At 36.8% G+C, this 18821-nt stretch overlaps 1 protein-coding gene across 2 annotated transcripts in view; it reads right to left on the bottom strand.

The window, feature by feature from the left end:
* Positions 1-6217: 6217 nt before the first annotated feature.
* The window catches only part of LOC132556577 (L-fucose kinase-like), a 33930-nt gene continuing 21326 nt past the window's right edge, over positions 6218-18821 (bottom strand). For both annotated transcript variants that reach the window (XM_060220993.1, XM_060220992.1), the window contains exons 23-29: positions 16316-16453; positions 14802-14896; positions 13794-14012; positions 12830-12929; positions 12243-12472; positions 11993-12010; positions 6218-9938 (exon numbers count right to left, since the gene is read on the bottom strand). In XM_060220993.1, coding sequence (XP_060076976.1) covers positions 9867-9938; positions 11993-12010; positions 12243-12472; positions 12830-12929; positions 13794-14012; positions 14802-14896; positions 16316-16453 — 872 coding nt within the window. In that variant the 3' untranslated portion in view covers positions 6218-9866. The remainder of the gene's footprint in view (positions 9939-11992; positions 12011-12242; positions 12473-12829; positions 12930-13793; positions 14013-14801; positions 14897-16315; positions 16454-18821) is intronic.

The following is an 18821-nucleotide window of genomic DNA, read 5'->3' as shown; positions in this document are numbered from 1 at the left end:
GCAATTCATTGTGCAACTTAACAGTCTTCAAGACACTATTGTTTTTGCGACCTAATTGGTATCGTCTCATCAGATACACCATCAAAGTGGTGAAACTACGATATATTTGTTCTTTCATATTTCTTAATAATACAGTTTGTATTGATGTACTTGTTGAAATATTCTCAGCGAACATGTTAAGGTGTGTAAGAAAATGAAAAGTTGTGATAGTGTTTGATTTTTTCTGCTGATTACTGGTTAATTGAAGTGATTTTTGTGAGGTGTCTAGTGCTGCTAGCTATCAATGGGTGTCTGGTGCCACATCCGGTTCGTTGAAGTTACAAACATAGCCATTTTGTTATTTGTTATTGTTATACAATGTGTTAGTTGATTACATTTCATGCCCGACATTCAACATTCCTCATCATTACAAGGTTATGTAAAAAGATTAAAATAATGAATGTTTTACACTGGCATTCCAACAGTCTTTACTACACTTTGAAATAATGTTTATAACAAACAGTTGATAACAGAGGTCCTGTATCATTATTCCAAGCAAATATCAGGATGTTTCACTCCCCAGTGACTGGGACACATGATGTTGGCCTATATTTGTCTCCGTCACAGGGATATTACATGGTTGGCTATGTTCCCTATCACAGAGAAATTAAGAGGTTGGCCTGAATTTGTGACCTCTGTCACAAGGACACAAAGATAAGAGGCCTGTACTTGTGTTCCCTGTGAAAGGGATGTTAAGATATTGTATTTTTGTCCATCATGACTAGGACATTGAGAAATGTGACTGAGACATTAAAAGGTTTTCTTATACTTGTGTCTCATGTGACTGGGATATTAAGAAATTTGCCTGTAAAAGGGTCCATCGTAACTGTTGCAGTTGAATGTTATTGTGCAGTGATCCTGAATTGGTATAACATACAGAATCTGAATCCTAGATGATGAAACTGTTTATAAAAGTAAATTTTCAATTTACAACTATTTCTTGCTTCTCTGCCTTAAATATCTTACAGGAAACCAAATAGTATTGAAATGTTTTGTATGTTTTATCAATGTGCCAGCGGCACAGATAATGATTTCAATCCCAAGGGCTAAACGTGATGTCATCCCTGTGTACTAGGCTTGATGGTGTGTAATGGGCCTGATGGTGATGTGATCAGTGTTTTCTGGGCCTGATGGTGATGTGATCAGTGTTTTCTGGGCCTGATGGTGATGTGATCAATGTTTTCTGGGCCTGATGGTGATGTGATCAATGTTTTCTGGGCCTGATGGTGATGTGATCAGTGTTTTCTGGGCCTGATGGTGATGTGATCAATGTTTTCTGGGCCTGATGGTGATGTGATCAATGTTTTCTGTGCCTGATGGTGATGTGATCAGTGTTTTATGGGCCTGATGGTGATGTGATCAGTGTTTTCTGGGCCTGATGGTGATGTGATCAGTGTTTTCTGGGCCTGATGGTGATGTGATCAGTGTTTTCTGGGCCTGATGGTGATGTGATCAGTGTTTTCTGGGCCTGATGGTGATGTGATCAGTGTTTTCTGGGCCTGATGGTGATGTGATCAGTGTTTTCTGGGCCTGATGGTGATGTGATCAATGTTTTCTGGGCCTGATGGTGATGTGATTAGTGTTTTCTGGACCTGATGGTGATGTGATCAGTGTATACTGACTGTAATAAGTCTATCACTCATTAAAGGATTATTTTTTATCATCATCGATAGTGAATTTCTGTAACTAGTTGTATTTTTAATGGAATGATTTGGTACCTCAATGATTCATTCCCTCAGTTAACTGTATCTCTATGGTGACTTCAATCTGTTGTCTCCAACATATACGCAAAAGGCATGTGTGACGGGACTGCTGTCACCAACAAGTTTGGTCTGGACTGCTGGCCAGAAGGGTAACAGAGCATTTTATTGAATATTTCAATAGTATTACTTTGTATTACTTGTAAATTTTTAACATGCAATAGCACATGATTATTCAGTTGTGTTTATTAAATATTTGATTTTACAAAAGATGCCGTCCAATTATTGTGATATTTTGCAAAGCTCAATTACATGTTTCCTTAATTCAAGTATTTGTATTAAATTGAAATGATCTCTAGGTTTGAGGTATCTTTGTGTTTGTGATAGAATTTATATTTAATTGAAATGATTCCAATCCTTGCGTCATGTCTGTACTTCTTAGTTCAAGGTATCTTTGTGTTTGTAATATTATTTAGATTTAATTAAAATGATTCCAAACCTTATATATTTACATCATGTCTGTATACTTCATTTCTGTACCTCTTAGTTTGAGGTATTTTTATGCTTGTGATAGTATTTATATTTAATTATTGAATTAAGAATGATTCCAAACCTTACGTCATATCTATATCTTCAGTTTAGAGGTATCTTTGTATTTGTGATCGTATTTATATTAAATTGAGTGATTCCCCACCATTTGTCATGTCTCCATACCTGGTGTTTGTATCTCTAGGTTAGAGGTATTTCTATGTTTGTGATAGTATTTGTATTTGATTACAATGGTTCCAAACATTACATCATGTCTATATACGTCGTGTCTGTGTTCGTGATATTTATATTTAATTAGTCGTGTCAATGTTTGTGATAGTATTTTTTAATTTCAATGATTCCAAACCTTACTTCATGTCTATATACGTCGTGTCTGTGTTTGTGATAGTATTTATAACAATGATTCCAAACATAACATCTTGTCTATATACAGTGAAACCTGTCTTATCCGACACTGTACTGTATTCCCGTGAAATTGCATTATTTGTCAATGTATTAAAACACCGATATTTCCGGTCACTGTCAGTTCCGAATTCCGACACATATTTCTATGACGGCAGGCTATCTTTGTTAGTTAATTATACCTGGTAAATCCGACACGTAAGTCATCATCGCACCACAGATGTGTACACAACCGTTCCGCTTGACGTGGCGATAGTCGGTACATGCGGTGGGGTTACAAAGGGGGGATTATTGTACTGTACACATGTAAGTTTACCCTGCCATAGTGAGTATATGTCAGTTTTTTTTTTACACATACATGTATCTATAACAACTAAAAAGTCGAAGTAGAGTTATATTCTTGCAGTGTTTGATTTGATATTGTTGTCTACAGACGTTAAAATTTACCATGACATTTTCACCATCGTGTAAAAAAAGACTTTTAATGGATACAAGTAGTCCGTCACCAATGAGGCATCGGACTGATTTAACTTTGGAAAAAAAGATTCAGTTAATTGCAGACTCCGAGAAATTACCTGAAGTTTCTCAAAAGGAACTCAGTGTAAAATATGGTATCTGCCGTGCGACTATTAAAACCAAAAGATCAGTACAACAGTCAATTTCAAGAAATACATACATGTACATTATATTAAAATGAGTAAAACAAAATTAAAACATCAGTAAATTAATACTTCATTGTTTTGTTTTATTTTTAACACCATAGTGTATTTGTATGCACATTAGCTGTATGCTTAACGTATCTACCGGCCGTAGCATATATTTTTGTGTACAAAGTGAAGTCGACAACAATACCTGACTTTTCCGACACCCTGTCTAATCCAACCAAAAATGTCACTCCCCCATGGTGTCGGATTAGACAAGTTTCACTGTACGTCGTATCTGTGTTTGTGATAGCATATATATTTAATTACAAAATTCCATACACAACATCATGTCTATATACGTCATGTCTGTGTTTGTGATAGTATTTATATAACATTGATTCCAAACATAACATCATGTCTATTGGGTCGTGTCCATGTTTGTGATAGTATTTATAACAATGATTCCAAACATTTCATCACGTCTATATACGTTGTGTCTGTGTTTATGATAGTATTTTTATTTAATTAGTCGTGTCTGTGTTTGTGATAGTATTTATATTTAATTACAATGATTCCAAACATTACAGCATGTCTATATACGTCGTGTCTGTGTTTGTGATAGTATTTATATAACAATGATTCCAAACACAACATCACGTCTATATACGTCATGTCTGTGTTTGTGATAAGTATTTATATAACAATGATTCCAAACATAACACCACGTCTATATACATTGTGTCTGTGTTTGTGATAGTATTTATATAACAATGATTCCAAACACAACATCACGTCTATATACGTCGTGTCTGTGTTTGCAATAGTATTTATATAACAATGATTCCAAACACAACATCACGTCTATATACGTCGTGTCTGTGTTTGTGATAGTATTTATATAACAATGATTCCAAACACAACATCACGTCTATATACGTCGTGTCTGTGTTTGTGATAGTATTTATATAACAATGATTCCAAACATAACATCACGTCTATATATGTCGTGTCTGTGTTTGTGATGGTATTTATATAACAATGATTCCAAACATAACATCACGTCTATATATGTCATGTCTGTGTTTGTGATAGTATTTTTATTTAATTACAATGATTCCAAACCTTAGGTGGTGTCTATCTGTACAATGTATCTGTTAGAGGTATCTTTGTATAGTATTTACCAGTAAGGTTACCTGGTGTGAAGACTACTTCTACATAACTACAGGCAGAAAACCTCATCTTGTCGGGCAAGGATGCCCAAGCCTTTCACATCCAATCACAGAGTTCAACAGAAATCTTTGGAAGGACAGCGGAGTCTTATAGAAACCTTCAAACATATATTTAACAGTTATAAACAATTTTTTTATATTGGCTATGAGTTAATGTAATTTCATTTTTTGTTTTCCACCAAATTTACAAAGTTAATGTTCATTATCATGGCATGTCTGTATTTTCATGATTTTTTTTTTTTTTTATAAAATGTCTTCTGACTGAAAACTCTAACCAGTATAATCAGATAAAACAAAGTTTATAACTAACAAAATAGTATAAGGACCAGTTAATACAAGCCTTACCGACAAAGTGGTGTCTATTAGGCAGGTCTAACTTACCTTGACAGAATGATTACTGGGAACTTGTCTTACAGAACAACACATGTTTTACTTACATTCAGGTTGGTAATGTAAATAAAATGACCAACAGAAATAGATATTATAGATCTGATTCACCTTTTACAGTTGTATTTGTAATACAGACAATATTGGTTACATGTTATAAGTTGTATATCATTAATGTTGTCATTGATTGCATAATAGTATGGCGTTACTACCAACATTAAAGGGTGCTTTATCTGCATTCTCAATCAACTGTATTTGTTTAGGATTATTAATATTAACTGAATCGATGAACATTTTCTGTAAAATCCTAAGAAAGTATTTGTTTGTATTTGGTTTTGTGGCTATATCTTACTGTAAACATCGTAATATTTGTGAATTGTTATCTGTTTATCATTTTGTGGTTATACAAATTTGTGGATTAAGAGTATAAGCACAAAATCATCAGAAATAAAACCCACACCCAAATGAATGACTTTACAGTAACAAATATGCCACATTACAGATTTTAATGGTGCGAGAGATATTTTTATGTAAATAATCATAATTCAGTAGAATACCATTTGAGAAATATTGTAGTAAACAGATTGGTTTGATTTAACCAAGAAAACCATGTGAGAATTATGCTTTCAAGTTGTATGTATGAGTGAGAGTTGTTAACAACACTACCTAGTTATTGTTGAGGTTTTGTTGTTTATAACGACTGATGTTGCAGGTTTTAATGCTCCATGTACTTTATAGATGACCATTTCAAATACATCTACAAATGTAATCAAATATTTGATAGATATTAAAATCATGTTCCAATATTCTAATCTTTTCTCATTGTATCTCTGGTGCATCAACTCAGACACTTTGTGGTGAGGCAAAGAAATATGGGAGGTCAAAAAGCCTTAACAGTTCTATAAAAGCTGTTATTTTTGTTGTTGGAAAATGTCATAGAAATCATCTTGTTAAAAAGGTATGATAATTTGAACTACATTTCTCCTTTTCTCTTCTTTCCTGTTTTTCCTTTACACGGAATTTACTCTGTAAAAATAGCAATATTAATCTTTAACTGTCAAATCCAAGAGGTCACCTGTCAGCCATTTTGTTTTTCTGATATGTCCTAGGGAGTGAGGGTAACCTAAATATGAAATTTGAGAAAGATCACAATCCAATATGTCTCCAGAAAAAACCATATCAAGAATTAAAGTGGAAAGACACATGATGATTTGAATAGCCCACCATCTGATGACAGAGGGCTAAAAAAAAAAATACAAAAAATATCAACAATGGATGTTTATTAATGATTGCAATTGTAAAAGCTAAGGTATCACAATCCCTCGGTAAATCAGTATAAAAGCGTGTTGAGGATCACACATGCCCTTCATTCTTAAACATATATAAATATATATTGGAGACACAGACCCTTCATCAGAAAACATATATAAAAGTATATTTGAGGACACAAACCCTTCATCAGAAAAATTATATAAAAGTATATTTGGGAACACAAACCCTTTATCAGTAAACATATTTATGTATATAAGGGAACACACACACCCTTCATCAGTAAACATATATGAGGGAACACACACATCTATCATCAGTAAACATATATCAGGGAACACGCACATCCTTCATCAGTAAACATATATCAAGGAACACACTATTCCTCAGTTAATATATATAAAAACTTCAACAAATGTATATCATAAATATCCACTCAAAATACTCATCTTTTCTTTTCATACTGCATAGTTAGGCAACAATACAATTAATTCTATAAAACCTCCCAATGTCAGATCAAATGTGTACCACTCTATTCAAACCTAGCTCTAGTTTAAACAGCAAGAGGTCTATAGATCTAAACAGTCAACTGACTATCAATAAATGCATAATAGTGGCTTAATGGGCCTGAATTACCCACCTGTTCAACTGCTTACACAGAAAACTTTGTTGGTTCATAAAGTCAGCATCTGTGAACTTAAAATTCTATTCCTCAAGCAAGCATCCGATATTACCACAGAATACCCAGGGTAACCAACAGGCAGTATAACAGAGTACTCAGAGTAACCAACAACAGTTACCACAGATTTCTATGTGCAACCAACCAGTATTACCACAGAGTACTCTAAGAAACCAACCATAATTACCAGAGCACTCAGGGTTACCAACCAGTATTACCAGAGTACCCTGGGTAACCAACCAGCATTAACACCTAATATTCTGAGTAACTAACCAATTATACCATGGAATACTTATTGTAACCTACCAATATTACCTATGTACTCTGATTAAACAACCATATGATATGTATATTTCATATACAGTAAAACCCCACTTACTCGAACCTGCATTCCTTGAATACCCCATATTTGTTGAACTGCCTGCTCGGACCCTACCGTTTCCTTATATATTCTATGTTATAAAATCCCGGATTCCTCGAACCGCTATTCGTTGAATACCCCCTTTTCATCTAACTCATATTTATCCCCGTTCCCTAATATTACCATAGTATATTCCCATGTTTTCGTCGAACATGTAATCCATCTGTGTCACACTTGACTGCGTTAACGTGAGCTGATTGGCACTGATCACTGCCATGTGTTTACACAGGTGTGTGACATGACAGCAGCCAATTAAGGGATTAAAGACAGGTTTACCTACTTCTGCTGATACTTCACACCTTATGCAGTAATTTTATCATTACCTTTCTAGTACACACGTGGTTTAGCATGACTTAAAAAACTGAATAATATTGCAACATTATACCGGAAGTTTTATTTCAGTAAAACCAAATTACGAAATGACACACTAATAACAGAACAATTTTCTACTGATGTATCATTGAAACGACTTTTTCCCCAAGGGGCATTTATACACTTTTAAACAATGAGTTTGTGTTCGCATTTTTCTATGATTAGATTCACATATCTTTGTGTCCGTAATTAGGCCTATCTAAACAAACAGTACTTATAGAAAAATAGTCACTGAAGCCGACACGCCGCTACTCTCTGTGATATTAGTGATAACAAGCATTAATTAAAAATCAGAGTGGGTATTTGCGAGATCAAAGACTTAACTTCAATTAATATAATGCAAATGTTTTTAAATTGATAATTAGCATTTTAATAAGAGTAACTCGGGGTCATTATCTGAACAAGCCTAATTATGAGTAGCTCAGTGTCAAAATGTTGAGGAGATCGCTAGAGAATTAAAGGATAACGCTACCATGACAAATCATTCACAACCTCTCTCACAATGATTTCTAACTTTAATGGTAGAGCTGAGCAATCCAGTGTTGAAGGGCCCAGTGATACTGGGAGGGCAGCTGGATCAGCTTCTCCAAAGTTAAGGGTGAAGAGGAAAGTAAGTGACGAGACTCCGTCAGTATTCAATCAGAGACTTCTTACAGTAGTTCTGGGTATTGATTCTGAAATGTGTGAGATGTTTCTCCTCTATAAGACTTCAATCAAGTGTAATTGTTCGTTAACGGATTGATGACTACTTACTATGACCAGAGACATACCATCGCGGTACAGACTATATCTCACACACGATCTACATTTTGACCAACCTCTGATTACCCTGTATTCCTCGAACTATTGACACAGGCCCGAGGAGTTCGACTTAGCTGGGTTTTACTGTACATCAAAATTTTGAAGATGAGCCAGATCTGCTATTCCACTACCTTTTATACGCTGACTGAATAAGTCCCATTACCAATATGTTACAAGAGAACAAGATTCAGGAAATCCTTCAAATTTTACTTTTAAACATATAACAATGTCCAGCAGTGTTCCTCAATGTCACAACTCTAGGTTTACAAACTATATCAGCCTGTTTAATGATTAAAACAGCTTGGTTGGGACAGTAAAGCTGCTCATGATTGTCAAATAAATTAATGTGTACATTATTTGGCCACTACATACCTGTCAACAGGAAATGTCACAAGTTATTTATATACAGTACATACCGTCTGACTGTCATACAACTATAATATAACATACAGACATGAACTCATACAAATTGTTGTTTTTGTCTGAGACAGTTAAGGTCAGATATAAAATTTCTAACATCTATGAATGCCAGTCTACTTCATTCTCACTAGTCACCTTTGATCCTTTTGTATCCATGGTAAATTTTGACTCCTTGACAGTCACTTCAAATCCTCTGTATCCATGGTAACTGTAACCATATGCATCGACATTTAAATGTAGTCCTTTGTACCTATGGTAACTGTCACCTTATTCCAGGAAAGCTACCCAAGTCCCTCTGTATCCTTGGTAACTGTCACCTTACTCCAGGAAAGCTACCCAAAGTCCCTCTGTATCCTTGGTAACTGTCACCTTACTCCAGGAAAGCTACCCAAAATCCCTCTGTATCCTTGCTAACTGTCACCTTACTCCAGGAAAGCTACCCAAAGTCCCTTTGTATCCTTGGTAACTGTCACCTTACTCCATATGACAGTAACATTAAGTCCCCTTGTATCCATCTTTATCAACTCCACACATGCAGTCACCTGGAATTTCAGTATCCGTTGCAACTGTCACCTTGAGTCCCTTTGTATCCACAGTAAATAATGTCTTACTCCATGACAGTCACTTCTACTCTCTCTCTATCCACAGTAACCGGCCTTATTCTTGACAATCACCTGAATTTTCTATGTATCGATGGTAACTGTCACCGTAAGTCCCTCTGTATCCACAGTAAGCGGCCTTATTCCTTCACAGTCACCTGAAGTCTCTTTGTATCCATGGTAACTGTGATCTTAAGTCTCTTTATATTCACAGTAACTGGCCCTATTCCTTCACAGTCACCTGAAGTCTTTTTGTATCCATGGAAACTGTGATCTTAAGTCCCTCTGTATTCACAGTAACTGGCCCTATTCCTTCACAGTCACCTGAAATATTGTATCCACTGTCACTTTTAGCTTACTCCTCAACAGTCACCTGAAGTCCCTCTGTATCCACAGTGGCATCATAGATGACGGAACCTTCAGCTCCCTGTTAAATAATTAAGAAAGTGTTGGATCACCATTGTTTTAAATGAGATGCCATTTCTTGATTTGATGAAGCATAATGAACACAACAGCACCAATCAAATTCAAATCCTTATAACAATTTTTCATACCATCTCAGTGGCTAGTCAGAGCCATACTGGACACAAGATTCCACTACCACACACATGTATTGTAGACACAAGATTCCACTGACACACACATGTATATGTGGAACACACAGTCTGGACACAAGATTCCACTGACACACACATGTATAAGTGGAACACGCAGTCTGGACACAAGATTCAACTGAAACACACATGTATAAGTGGAACACGCAGTCTGGACACAAGATTCTACTACCACACACATGTATAAGTGGAACACGCAGTCTGGACACAAGATTCTACTACCACACACATGTATAAGTGGAACACGCAGTCTGGACACAAGAATCCACTGACACACACATGTAGTGTAGACACAAGAATCCACTGACACACACATGTATATGGGGAACACACAGTCTGGACACAAGATTCTACTTATACACACATGTACATGTGGAACACACAGTGTAGACACAAGAATCCACTGACACACACATGTAGTGTAGACACAAGAATCCACTGACACACACATGTATAAGTGGAACACACAGTCTGGACACAAGATTCTACTTATACACACATGTACATGTGGAACACACAGTGTAGACACAAGAATCCACTGACACACACATGTAGTGTAGACACAAGAATCCACTGACACACACATGTATATGGGGAACACACAGTCTGGACACAAGATTTCAATGACACACACATGTATATGGGGAACACGCAGTCTGGACACAAGAATCCACTGACACACACATGTATATGGGGAACACGCAGTCTGGACACAAGAATCCACTGACACACACATGTATATGGGGAACACACAGATTGGACACAAGAATCCACTGACACACACATGTATATGGGGAACACACAGATTGGACACAAGATTCCACTGACACACACATGTATATGGGGAACACACAGATTGGACACAAGAATCCACTGACACACACATGTATATGGGGAACACACAGTTTGGACACAAGAATCCACTGACACACACATGTATATGGGGAACACACAGATTGGACACAAGATTCCACTGACACACACATGTATATGGGGAACACACAGATTGGACACAAGAATCCACTGACACACACATGTATATGGGGAACACACAGATTGGACACAAGAATCCACTGACACACACATGTATATGGGGAACACACAGTTTGGACACAAGAATACACTGACACACACGTGTATATGGGTAACACACAGTCTGGACACAAGAATCCACTGATACACACATGTATATGGGGAACACACAGATTGGACACAAGAATCCACTGACACACACATGTATATGTGGAACACACAGATTGGACACAAGAATCCACTGACTCATTCATTTATAGGTCGGACACAGACTGGACAATAAAAACATACTGTATATTGGAAATGTCTCTCCAATTGTGACCTACATTACATGCATGAATTTTTTGATATGTTTAGGAATGTTTTTCACCAAAACACAACACATACAAGTAAAACAACATGCATGTTAGGTCTCAGTTCTCAATGATAGGAACAATGGAAAATAACATTATATTTAACAATCTTCATAAAAATCAGCAAATTTTATTCTAACATCCAATTGAGATACAGATTATTATCTTTACAACAAAATATCAGACCAAATTACATTATTGGAGAATACTGTTGAATGTAAATTAATGAAGCTTAAAACATTAGAAATGATTCAATGGGCAAGTAACTCTACCTTATTTCACAGCCAATTCAGAACAATTCAGAAATTCTAATTTGAAATATACCAGAAGATGGCAATCAGTGTATCAGATACAGTAACTGTTAAAACTTACCGATTTCCTACATATTAGTGTTGGGAGTAGTAGTGGGATGCTTAACATGCATAGGATTTAAACAAAAAAGGGATTTCTAAACTGAACATACATAGATCATTCAAATTTACCTCAACTTGCTCAAAGATCTGTACAGTGAGAAAAGTAGGTATTTAAGAGAGAGAAGCTTTTTTAAGCTGACAATAATCAAGCCAAACTGACATGATTTCAGTTGGTCATAAACACTTAAAATGAATATGTAGTAAATCTTTGTAAAACGCATAAACAACAAAAACATTGGATTTTAACAAAAATGTTACACTAGTGTTACAATGAAGTCCAAGAACTATTGATTAATTAAGTCATAAGTGATTCATTTACCTTGGCATGACTGAGAACATCCTTGATTACCTCCCTTTGCATATTGTCCTTGGCAATGGCATACATAAAGCCGCCCCCTCCAGCCCCAGCCATACACATGCCATATACATGTGGTTGAAGCACATTCATAAGGGAGGCAATTACTTCAGTTTCACAGCCTGGGGCCATCAATTTCTTCAGTTCCCAATACCTATTGAGACAACTTCCCAACTTCTCAAAATCAGTAGGGCCTACAAAATGTAACAAATCAATAGTAGGGCCTACAAAGTGTAACAAATCAATAGTAGGGCCTACAAAGTGTAACAAATCAATAGTAGGGCCTGCAAAATGTAACAAATCAATAGTAGGGCCTGCAAAATGTAACAAATCAATAGTAGGGCCTACAAAATGTAACAAATCAATAGTAGGGCCTACAAAGTGTAACAAATCAATAGTAGGGCCTGCAAAATGAAACAAATCAATAGTAGGGCCTACAAAATGTAACAAATCAATAGTAGGGCCTACAAAATATAACAAATCAAATTGTCTTCAACATAAAATTACCAATCTATGTAACACACTCAATCCTATGAAGATATGAAACTTACTGTCAATAAACACATTAGCACACTCCTGCGCCAGCTTTACAAGGTTATCCTCTGTCTCTACAATCTGTGGGTTTCTAGCATACCAGTTCCTTACTACATCCTGTGTATAGGAAAACATAGATTAGAAATCAACAGGTCTATATCACCAACACAAGGCGTTATATCCAGGAAGGAAATACTGCTTAATAAATATTACTAGTCAACCTTATATAACAATGGATCAAAGTTCTGTTAACACAACATACTCTATTTTCTGTTCTTTTTCCATATGGTTGACCAATATTTTGTGCTTTTTATGTTAACCATGTCTGTCAGTTAATAAACATAATTCATATTCCACACAGGAATCTGACATCACCACATGATTGATCTGCCTTTCCTGTTTATCTTAGTTTATCTGTTTTTGGATTACAATAAACATTCTCATAATACAATAACTTTGCCTTTTGTTTTGGATTTTGATTGTCATATTCAAAGACTATCTCATGTAAATGTAACAGAAGGCCAAATGGGACTGAACTGTTCGAGTTTTAATCATTACATTTGGTAATCTCCTGTCTTTGATCTTCAGAGTAAGTCCAGGTCATTTATACTTTTGCAAAGTCGATGACAAATAAACAAACAGTAAAGATTTTTTATATTAAACACCGCCCAACTCAAAACCAACTGATACCTCTTTAGTAAGAAAATATAAATACATAAACATAAAAAAAAACAAAACCACTGACAATCACACCAGCATTGCCATTTATCCTGATTCCAGATCTCTTGGTCACTTAAAAGTCAAATAAAGATTTCAACATTGCTGAAGATTGTTTCATAACCCTGATTATGAATATATCAATATGAGAAATAAACAATCCTTTACATAAGGTGATAAAATTACAGATCAATTCTCGTGACACACAGCACACTGACTAATGTGTTGAGGTATAGGTCCTGATGAATGCATTGAAAGTAAGACCTGAAGGAGATTCCTGGCGAGGCGAGTCTTGCCAGTGTAGATGAGGATGATACGATCACTGATGGCCTTGATGACATCTTCTGAAGGTTTCAGATCTATAGAGTCTACACTGATGGGAAGTTTGGCGTCAGAAAGTCCGATACGGATACCTCCCATGATGCCTCCGACTTGGTCCTGCCAGCCCCCGCCTGTTGTTAGCAGCTGCTCCAGGTACAATACCTACAGGTAAGTTAAAACAGTTACACAATTGTATACAGGTAAGTCATTAGATATATCAGGGGATCTGAAAGGGACGTTAGCTCCTGATCTTGTATGATACTGGTACAATGCAAGTTTGATCTTTCTTTTCTGATCTTGTGTGGTACTGGTACAATGCAAGTTTGATCTTTCTTTTCTGATCTTGTGTGGTACTGGTACAATGCAAGTTTGATCTTTCTTTTCTGATCTTGTGTGGTACTGGTACAATGCAAGTTTGATCTTTCTTTTCTGATCTTGTGTGGTACTGGTACAATGCAAGTTTGATCTTTCTTTTCTGATCTTGTGTGGTATTGGTACAATGCAAGTTTGATCTTCCTTTTCTGTCCTTGTATGGTACTGGTACAATGCAAGTTTGATCTTTCTTTTCTGATCTTGTGTGGTACTGGTACAATGCAAGTTTGATCTTTCTTTTCTGATCTTGTGTGGTACTGGTACAATGCAAGTTTGATCTTTCTTTTCTGTCCTTGTATGGTTCTGGTACAATGCAAGTTTGATCTTTCTTTTCTGATCTTGTGTGGTACTGGTACAATCCAAGTTTGATCTTTCTTTCTGTTATTTGTTCTATGATATTTGTTTACTTATTGACGGAGGATCATTAATGGATCATGTGATAGCATTGTCCAACAAGGCCAACCTGTATCAATCCTGAACCATGCTGACATGCACCAGTGTGAGCCCATTTATTGATGGCCAAAGTAAAGTTTGTAGGTTACTCTACACACTCAACAGAAGATCAGAAAGACTACTTACAGCATGTACTAGTCCCTTTCTGTCACATGACTTCCCAGAAGCCCGCAGTAAAGCAGCCATGACAGCCCCTGCAAGGATACTGCTGGTCCCCATACCTGTAAAATTGTCAAAGCAGAATTCTCTTGTAAAGCTGGACACAATTCCCATACTACTGGACTCTTCAGCTTCATTGTGATCAACATTACCAAAATGTTTAGTAAAGTTGAATAGAAACAATAAAAATTATATTTTTACTGGGCTCTTCAGCTCTATTTTGATAAACGTTAGATCAGTTATAAATATTTCATTGTAAGGTAATTCATAATAAGTGTCCATTTTAGGAAATTATTTAATGAGACAACAAGTGGCTACACATTTGCACTGAAAAGTGTCATCTGCTGTTTAACAATGATAAATGAATATTCTATGATTGAAGACTGATATTTTTCCAGTATTTAGTGAAAGATACATACAACAAAGTTTAGTACATCCAACGCACACAACCTGAGATGTAACATCGTGTTATCAATACACCTGAATGCTACCTCAATTATAATAAAAAATGTCCTAGATGACCCTGTGGTTTTGAACATATTTATTGATGGCACTAGCATATCTCCCTGTACCCTCTGTAGCTCAGTGTTAGCAGTGTGTGACTTCTAAGCCTGTTCGGGTATGACAGCTCTCTGAACCCGAGTAATTGTTTGGATGCTCTTCTTTGAAATCATTTCAACATGTTTTATTTCATGTGGTTGCCTATACATTCACATATTTCAAGTGGACCAATATAAGAGACTTATAAAGCAACACAAATGTTTTATCTTTCAAATATGGAAAAGTTCTATGGATAAATACAACATCAAATTTATCTTTAACCAATATTTCGATTATCTATAGTATATATATAGTATAGTATTATCTATGTTGTATCATCTACAGGCACCTGAAGAACTTTTTCACTTGATACATCTTCTATAGCTTCTTCTTTGAGAAGAAAGTAAGTATGACTTTCTATTGTCTGACCCATATGCATGGATTTGCACTTTCCCGCATGAAATAGCAAGAGCCACTTGTCGCTCCATTTAAAGAGCCTGTCTATATCCAATTATAGTGCATTCACATCTTCAGGTCCCCATTTCACTTTGAATTTAAACAATTTGATGTCATGGGCAAAAAGGTACACATTAGAATTTATATTATCTGGCAGACAGTTTGTATAGAATACAAACAAAATAGGACATAATACTGATCCCTGAAGTACACCTGAAGTCAGTGGCTTCCAGCTTGATTGCTCACCTTTGAGACAGACTATCTGTTTTCTATCCAAAATGAAATAAGATAGTTGTAGTTGATAATTGCTTCCCTTGAATTAGAGGATTTCATTTCTTTTATCAACCTTTTATGGGGAACAGTATCCAAAGCCTTTTGGAAACCAATACACATGCAGTGAATAGGTAAGAAGATAGTTTTTCTGGTATTATGGGAAACATGTGTCCAACAAAGTATCCTCTAATTGACAAAACTGAAATAAATACCTGAGCCCTGTGGAAGGTTGGACCAGGTGTGAATTTCAAATCCACCGCCATAGTTGCGCTGTAGCTGTTCCTTCAGTGACAAATCCGAGTCTAGGTTGATGATGTCAGCACATACAATGGCAGCCTTTAGGAGAGCACCTGTAGAACAAGAATAATCTTTATACATTCCTTCAGAGAACAGCTGTACAACATACCTTCAGGAGAACAGCTGTACAACATACCTTCAGGAGAACAGCTGTACAACATACCTTCAGAGAACAGCTGTACAACATACCTTCAGAGAACAGCTGTACAACATACCTTCAGAGAACAGCTGTACAACATAACAGCTGTACAACATACCTTCAGAGAACAGCTGTACAACATACCTTCAGAGAACAGCTGTACAACATACCTTCAGAGAACAGCTGTACAACATACCTTCAGAGAACAGCTGTACAACATACCTTCAGAGAACAGCTGTACAACATACCTTCAGGAGAACAGCTGTACAACATACCTTCAGAGAACAGCTGTACAACATACCTTCAGAGAACAGCTGTACAACATACCTTCAGAGAACAGCTGTACAACATACCTTCAGAGAACAGCTGTACAACATACCTTCAGAGAACAGCTGTACAACATACCTTCAGGAACAGCTGTAACATACCTTCAGCTGTACAACATACCTTCAGGAGAACAGCTGTACAACATACCTTCAGGAGAACAGCTGTACAACATACCTTCAGAGAACAGCTGTACAACATACCTTCAGAGAACAGCTGTACAACATACCTTCAGAGAACAGCTGTACAACATACCTTCAGAGAACAGCTGTACAACATACCTTCAGAGAACAGCTGTACAACATACCTTCAGGAGAACAGCTGTACAACATACCTTCAGAGAGAACAGCTGTACAACATACCTTCAGAACAGCTGTAAGCTGTACAACATACCTTCAGCTGTACAACATACCTTCAGAGAACAGCTGTACAACATACCTTCAGAGAACAGCTGTACAACATACCTTCAGAGAACAGCTGTACAACATACCTTCAGAGAACAGCTGTACAACATACCTTCAGAGAACAGCTGTACAACATACCTTCAGGAGAACAGCTGTACAACATACCTTCAGGAGAACAGCTGTACAACATACCTTCAGAGAACAGCTGTACAACATACCTACAGGAGAACAGCTGTACAACATACCTTCAGAGAACAGCTGTACAACATACCTTCAGAGAACAGCTGTACAACATACCTTCAGAGAACAGCTGTACAACATACCTTCAGAGAACAGCTGTACAACATACCTTCAGAGAACAGCTGTACAACATACCTTCAGAGAACAGCTGTACAACAGAACAGCTGTACAACATACCTTCAGAGAACAGCTGTACAACATACCTTCAGAGAACAGCTGTACAACATACCTTCAGAGAACAGCTGTACAACATACCTTCAGAGAACAGCTGTACAACATACCTTCAGAGAACAGCTGTACAACATACCTTCAGGAGAACACCTGTACAACACACCTTTAGAGAACAGCTGTACAACATACCTTCAGAGAACAGCTGTACAACATACCTTCAGAGAACAGCTGTACAACATACCTTCAGAGAACAGCTGTACAACATACCTTCAGAGAACAGCTGTACAACATACCTACAGAGAACAGCTGTACAACATACCTTCAGAGAACAGCTGTACAACATACCTTCAGAGAACAGCTGTACAACATTCCTTCAGAGAACAGCTGTACAACATACCTTCAGAGAACAGCTGTACAACATACCTTCAGAGAACAGCTGTACAACATACCTTCAGAGAACAGCTGTACAACATACCTTCAGAGAACAGCTGTACAACATACCTTCAGAGAACAGCTGTACAACATACCTTCAGAGAACAGCTGTACAACATACCTTCAGAGAACAGCTGTACAACATACCTTCAGAGAACAGCTGTACAACATACCTTCAGAGAACAGCTGTACAAGCTGTACAACATACCTTCAGAGAACAGCTGTACAACATACCTTCAGAGAACAGCTGAGAACAGCAGCTGTACAACATACCTTCAGAGAACAGCTGTACAACATACCTTCAGAGAACAGAACAGCTGTACAACATACCTTCAGAGAACAGCTGTACAACATACCTTCAGAGAACAGCTGTACAACATACCTTCAGGAGAACAGCTGTACAACATACCTTCAGGAGAACAGCTGTACAACATACCTTCAGAGAACAGCTGTACAACATACCTTCAGGAGAACAGCTGTACAACATACCTTCAGGAGAACAGCTGTACAACATACCTTCAGGAGAACAGCTGTACAACATACCTTCAGGAGAACAGCTGTACAACATACCTTCAGGAGAACAGCTGTACAACATACCTTCAGGAGAACAGCTGTACAACATACCTTCAGAGAACAGCTGTACAACATACCTTCAGAGAACAGCTGTACAACATACCTTCAGAGAACAGCTGTACAACATACCTTCAGGAG

This window comes from Ylistrum balloti, unplaced genomic scaffold (assembly GCF_031769215.1).
Source record: "Ylistrum balloti isolate Yb309-2 unplaced genomic scaffold, AGI_CSIRO_Ybal_v1 Utg370580, whole genome shotgun sequence".
NCBI lineage: Eukaryota > Metazoa > Mollusca > Bivalvia > Pectinida > Pectinidae > Ylistrum > Ylistrum balloti.
Note: the sequence above shows the minus strand (reverse complement) of the source record. Positions and strands in the feature narration are given on the sequence as shown.